The sequence below is a fragment of the Pristiophorus japonicus genome, chromosome 8 (assembly GCF_044704955.1).
Source record: "Pristiophorus japonicus isolate sPriJap1 chromosome 8, sPriJap1.hap1, whole genome shotgun sequence".
NCBI classification, from domain to species: Eukaryota; Metazoa; Chordata; class Chondrichthyes; family Pristiophoridae; genus Pristiophorus; species Pristiophorus japonicus.
In genome coordinates, this window is record NC_091984.1 from 205,811,977 (window position 1) to 205,818,961 (window position 6,985).

The following is a 6,985-nucleotide window of genomic DNA, read 5'->3' on the forward strand; positions in this document are numbered from 1 at the left end:
ATGTAAATGCAAGCTTTTGTTATCGTCATAGTTTTCATGAAATTCAAACTGCTGAAACAAATTAAATCTGACAAAGTACGAATGCAGCCCGTCACAAAAACATTAATGCTAACGATGAACAGATTTTATTTCACTGGTATCACACAGGACAGGAAGAATGTAGACACTGAAGCATTTTATATGCAGTAGACATACAATCCACAGCATCATTATCTATTGCATGCAACTTGCATATGACCTGTTGTTAATCCAGCGTTTTATTCAAACACTATCCTTTCTTTCACCCCTCAATGCAGGAATACTAAATTAGATGTGCAGCAAATACAATAAACATATTACCCAACTCACCTTCTTCCTAAAGAGAGAAAAAGCCTGCCCACAACCTTTACAGACTAAATTTGGGACTTCAGGCATTGGGGATGGATATGAAGAGTACCCTGTGCTGTGGGCAAATCTGAATGGCCCCGTACCTCCACTGAACCCAGGTTGCTGGCCACGCACTGTTCCAGTACCCATTACTTCATTCAGCAGACCACAACATGAAGCCCACATTGATGTGGCCCCAGCCTACAAAACAGATACAAATTGGCACAATTTTACTGAAGTACATTGTTTGCCCAAGAACAGAGGTTCATAGAATATTGGCCAACAAACTGCACAATTCTTCAAAAAAAAACAAATTAGAAGAGATAGTTTAATACATTTACTTCATTGCAGAGATAATAATGGAGACAGAAAAAGTGTGGCTACATTTTACAGCACAAATTCAACACCATATTTTCCAATTAACCCTACTCACAGTGGTCAATATTTTCAGGTTATATACTGCAGTTCAGAGATGAAATAAAAGGAAGGCACAGAAAGCATTGATACACAATCTGGGCAGCATGTTACAGAAACTAGAGACCTTACAGACTGAGTAACATAGAAAAGCAAACTTGGTAAGAAAGCAAAAATCTGCAACATTATGAAAGGGTTTTAAGTTTGTGTAATTTTTCCCTGTCTGAGTTATCCTCATATATCTTTTGTTCAACTGGGTGCACATTTCTGCTCTTGAAAGGACTGTCTGGCTGATAAGATAGAGAAAAATAATTTATTTATATGACATGTCATTGTGTCTTCAGAATGGTTTGAATGTTTCATAGCTAATTAATTACTTTTGAAGTGCAGTTAGTGTTATGTAGGCAAATGTGGCAGCAAATTTGCACAAAGGAAGATCCCACAAACAGCAATGAGACAAATGACCACTTAATCCATTTTTGGTGTTGATGGTTGAGAGGGTATCTGATTGGTAAATAAAAAATTTGTAGTAGATGCCATCGTTGGGCATGTGATCTTTATACTTTTTTGCACAGTATATGCATGTGCACTTTAATCCTTATGTGCGATTGTTGGTAAAATACTAAGAATAAAAGCAGAGTATGTAAGTGTTTTTGATCATTGCGATTGCTTTACTTCCTTAGTTATTGAATGGTGGTAGATGTTCAGTAAATATGAAGTATAAATGAAGTACAATTATCTGTATTAAGTGTGTGTATGCAAGGCATTTTCTACTAAAATTAGTGCATGTGCCTGAAACGGTGTGCTGTAGCCAGCAATATCTACTGTTAAGCCATGCAACAACAACTTGCATTTATATAGCGCCTTTAACGTAGTAAAACATCCCAAGGCGCTTCACAGGAGCATTATTAAACAAAATTTGACACCGAGCCACATGAGATATTAGGAGAGGTTCAAAGAGGTAGGTTTTAAGGAGTGTCTTAAAGGAGAAGGAAGAGAGGCTCTCCACAAGGGTGATGCCCCATGATGACTCCGCCACGGTCCAAGAAAGAGTCGTGAGCTACCTCCATCTCCACCGAGCAAGTGCTTCAAAACTCCAATCCCCGTTCTCAAACTCCTCCATCGTCCATTAATTCAGCTCCCTCAGACTGCTGGGTTCACTTACCCTTCCCAGCCTGCTCTCACTGATGAGATCATCGGCACTCAATGCTTAAAGAAACACTGGGAAAGAAATGCAAGAGGCTTGATTTGAACTCTTTGCGAGGGTGAGATGCTGCTGTGGCAACGAAGAGGCTGGAGCTATTTTGAGGTCTCATTTAAAAAAGGTGATTCTTGACTGTAACCCTCCAGGTTTTACCTTCACTGTGCTGATTCATACCCAAGATGTTGCCACTCGAAACATGGAGAAGATTCAGGTAAGCTGCTCACCCTGAACTGCATCCTGATGTCGGTCATTGGATTCAAGCTGGAGCACTCTCCAGTGGGGTTGGGGCCAGCAGAGGCCCAGATTGTTTTTGCTAAATACAAAGGGGCAGTCCTGATAGTATTCTACAGTAAGACTACAATTCTGCTGTTCTGCAATCACATCTGCCAGCATGAGATCCTGTATTGAAATCAAAATCATTTGCACTTAAAATTAGCTAAATGTCCCCCCAAATAATTACCTTTAAATCGTTAAAGCCCCCTTGTGACTTCCTACATCTTCCTACATCATTTTCAGCATTTCCTCTAAGTTTTAGTGATTTGTAGCTTGACACTTGCTCACTAGCGGAAAAAGGTTATTGCACTATCCATAATCCTCATAATTTATTGATAGGAAGAGTAATTTCATAATTTTACAATGGGCTTCAAGATATTTATAAAAGATTTTGAACTTAGACATTTGGATTACAAACCCACTCCAGTTCTTAATCTAGGCTGAGATATCAATACTGTATTGAAATGGTGTTTTTCCAGATGAGACATTGGGCCGGAATTTGCAGTGGATAACAACGGTGAACTAACAGTGTTCGTTGTTATTACCCCTTTGAAACTGACCGCAATTTCAGGATGTAGCACATGTGTATCTAAACGCAGAAATCCTGAAGTTGCGGTCAGTCATTCACTGCTCTGACACTGGCTGTGCTCAGCTCCCGCCCCCAACCCCCACCCCATAGCCGGCAATCAGTGTGATCAGTGAAACTGATGAAAACTTGGGCTTTTACGTGGCAATAATAAGAGCATAAGAAATAGGAACAGGAGTAGGCCATACAGCCCCTCGAGCCTGCTCCGTCATTCAATAAGATCATGGATGATCTGATCATGGACTCAGCTCCACCTCCATGCCCGCTCCCCATAACCCCTTATCGTTTAAGAAACTGTCTATTTCTGTCTTAAATTTATTCAATGTCCCAGCTTCCACAGCTCTCTGCGGCAGCAAATTCCAGAGATTTACAACCCTCAGAGAAGAAATTTCTCCTCTTAATTTTAAATGGGCTGCCCTTTATTCTAAGATCATGCCCTCGCGTTCTAGTCTCCCCCATCAGTGGAAACATCCTCTCTGCATCCACCTTGTCAAGCCCCCTCATAATCTTGTACGTTTCGATAAGATCCCCTCTCATTCTTCTGAATTCCAATGAGTAGAGGCCCAACCTACTCAACCTTTCCTCATAAGTCAACCCCCTCATCTCCGGAATCAACCTAGTGAACCTTCTCTGAACTGCCTCCAAAGCAAGTATATCCTTTCATAAATATTTCGTTAAATATCCCATTAAATTTAGACCTTGCTGGATTAGGTATAACTGGGGTTTTAACAGCGTATTAGCTGCTAAACAAATGCTATGTCCCTGAAAAACTAATTTTAATTTTGTGGAGTGTCAAATTTCTCCATTATGATAAAAATTTGAATGTTTAAGAAACCTTCCAAAAAATATATTTTTTAAAAGTTTGTTCATATTTATTTCAAGTTTACCTTTTCCCCATGTGCGAGTCTCTATCTTTGTTTTGCTCTCTAACATTTTTTTAAAGTCTGAATAAAAACAGCTAGTCTCTTCCTGGTTTCCTGTCTGAGAATTCTGCATTGTGATTGGTTGCTTAGACAACTTGTTGACATCACAGCAAAGCGCTCCAGGGATTCCCCATTACATTACAGTGAAATTATTTATGCGTCAAAAAAGGCAAACTTCTTGCCAAAGTGATCGAGATCTTTGTGGGGCAGCTTTCTTTGGGACCAGTGGCGAACGCCTTTGCTTCGTCGCTTATTGGTGTTTAATAACTGTGGAGGACTGTTAAACTGAAGCCCTATTTGCCTGTTCAGGTGAATGTGAAAGATTCCATGGCACTATTCAAGGAAGAGCAGGGAGGAGTCCACGTGTCATTTCTCAACCAACACTAACTAAAAGCATATTAACTGGTCGGCCAAGAAGGAGAGCCACTGATGAAAGTTCATAAAGCTTGAGGATTTGCATCCAAAGTCTGAATGTCTTTAAATTTTAAAGAAACTAAGCAAATTTAAGATTAAATTTGAATAAAAAGTAAACACCGATATAGCCTTGCATAGGGTGATCTCAGCAGGATGTTTGAATTTTCACTCATTTCTAGAAACTTAAGTTGGACCAATCAGAACTGTTTATAGCATTTTACTTTGTATTTAAATCTGCTCAGTTTCTTTAAAATTTATAGAAAGTCAGACTTTTGATTGCCAGTCTACCATTGTAAAGCAGAATAGTGAGATGAGGTTGCATCAGTGGCAGCTGCAGGCCTCCCCCAGGTAAGCAGTGTTTTTTCAGTTTGCTACCAGAATAGGTGATCCTTGCATGAATAGATACTGCACTGATCTGCCATTTCAATTTAGTGTTCCGAACACCCCAGTGCCCCGAGCTCCCGCGTGCTATATAACTGATGTGACTGAGATATTTGTTGTTTAATAACTGTGAAGGAATGAAGCCTTTTGAAGTATAAAGTTGAGGATGTTGATCCTGTGGAAGGAATAGCCAGGCAAAAGTTCCTGCCGCCTTGGACTTCGGATTCACATGTACTAGTTCTGACAAAAACTGTCGTCCGCAATGGATTGGTTTGTGTTCAAGTTTTTGCTCAGGATTGGAAGAAATCAAGCAATCGTAAATGCCACCTGGAGACCAAACATCCTGTCCTCAATGATAAACAGATTTTTTTTCCAAACTGAAGCTTTGTCAGCTGAAAGGTTAGGTGAAGATAATTGAAGAAGTGCGATGGCCAATGTGCCCTGTAAGCTGCCCATTCAAATTTTTGCGCACGTGTGGTAGTTACAATGCCAGTGAGCAGCCTGCGCGGGACATTGCAGATGACCACGAGGCCACAGCTTAGCGGGAACATTGGTTGACTTGTAGTAATGTTTTGGCAAAATTCTGAAAACTCAAGGAGGAGTGCTGCATTTTTTCAATCAACTCTGAATCAACATTTTCTTAAACCTATGTCTTTGACAAAGCTTTTTGTCATCTGCCCTAATGTGTCCTCCTTTGGCTTGATGTCAATTTTTGGCTGATTACACTTCTGTGAAGCACATTGGGACATTTCATTACGTTAAAGGCAATACATAAATGCAAGTTGTTATGTTAGTCAAGAAAATAGGATCCTCTTGTTTGATGTGAAAATACAAGGAGTGAAATTGATCTTCGCCAGTAGCGCGAAATGGGTTGATTGAAAATCGTCAGCCTGTTTCCAGAACTGATGAAGACTAATTTCGACCCATGGTTTCTTAAAAAGAGGGAGGCAAGCCTGGGCTGTGAATCTCCAGTGGGAAAGGAGGGAGGAGGGAGGAGGGAGGGGGGAGCAATAAACAGTTTGGGAAACGCCAATATAATCTAAGTACTATACACAAACAGATTATACTATATAGATTATATTGATACACTTCCATTGAAAACGTTTTTGATTAGTTGCAAGATTTACACAATAGCAAATTGGCAGTAGGATTTCAATTACGCATAATAGTAGACAAGCAGAATTTTAAAAGACCCCTTACAGATGTATTTTACGAAGATGCCAATTGTATTGTAATGGGCTTGAATAATGTTCACATTGCATCCACTTAACCAATGGGGAGAATCACCAAAATTGATCTATTTTGAATACCATGAGCACAACCAAATAGCGAATGTTATCAATCTTTCCCACAAAAACATAAATGCTGGTAAGTATTGGTCATCACAGATAGTCTGAATCAGGCATGCTTCTCTTCCATCTACCCCTAGTTCTGGCATCGAGTACAGCAAACACTATCTGTCAAAATGCCCAAGGATTGCTGCTGGAAAGCTTTTTACATTTCTACAATTCCCTCCGCGACATTTAGGCCTGGGCTCTGGTTGCTGACAGGCCATAACACAGACAGTAAAGACACCCTTCCCTCCCTCCCTTTCCTGCTGTCCCACTGGTAAATACACAATAAATAATACGCCTCACTTTCACACTTGTGTTGTAATGCAAATTTCAAAATTAAAATAGAACCACCACCATCATCAATAAAAGCAAACTCGCATTTTCTCCGCCTATTACGCTACTTTCAGCAATAAAAGGATGGCTGAATATGCTGCTGGGGTCCCTCAAACTTGGAAAAGCGGTTTCAAAACTGCATCAAGTCCTTCGTGCCGTCTTTCCAACTATTGTTATCTGCGCACAGTTGCCCGCGACAGTAATTACTGTCCCGATCGAGGGGCAGCTTCGTTATCACAGGAGCTGCCAGCCACCGCAGCCACACGACGGATCTCAAAACATCAACCCGATGAGTACCTTCATGACAGTTCTCCTTACTCCACGTCCCGAAACTATAGCAACATGTCAGGCCTGCGCGCAGGGGCTCGAGCGCAGAGTCCCTCAAACGGACAGCCGTTCTCTCCGCTCAGAATCCGGCCCCGGGCCTCGCCTGATGGACAGGCGCACCAACCAATCGGCAGTGAGAGGTGCAGCGCACCGGAAGTGACGAGATATCAAGTGAGGGGGGTTTCCGTGCAGATTGTTGACGGGAAAGAGCGGATCTCGGTGTATGATTACACTCTGTGACTGCTGGTATGGCGGCTGGTGACCGAGCCTAAACAACGCCCCGCCCCCGAACCTGGCATGCGCCTAATCAGCGCCCAGCCTGCTGCCAGCCGTTTTCAGTTAGTGTCACCCAGGTCGGGTGGCACCGTTTATTGTTTTTATGTTTTCACAGGTGAACTCAAAAGAGTTTTTTTTTGTATGGAATCAGTGC

General features: G+C 41.4%; 1 protein-coding gene across 1 annotated transcript in view; it reads right to left on the reverse strand.

Moving 5' to 3' along the window:
- The window catches only part of LOC139268948 (E3 ubiquitin-protein ligase RNF34-like), a 32,629-nt gene extending 25,937 nt beyond the window's left edge, over window positions 1-6,692 (reverse strand). Inside the window, exons 1-2 of the mRNA XM_070887829.1 lie at window positions 6,526-6,692; window positions 349-567 (exon numbers count right to left, since the gene is read on the reverse strand). Coding sequence (XP_070743930.1) covers window positions 349-567; window positions 6,526-6,531 — 225 coding nt within the window. The 5' untranslated portion in view covers window positions 6,532-6,692. The remainder of the gene's footprint in view (window positions 1-348; window positions 568-6,525) is intronic.
- Between the last annotated feature and the right edge of the window lie 293 nt (window positions 6,693-6,985).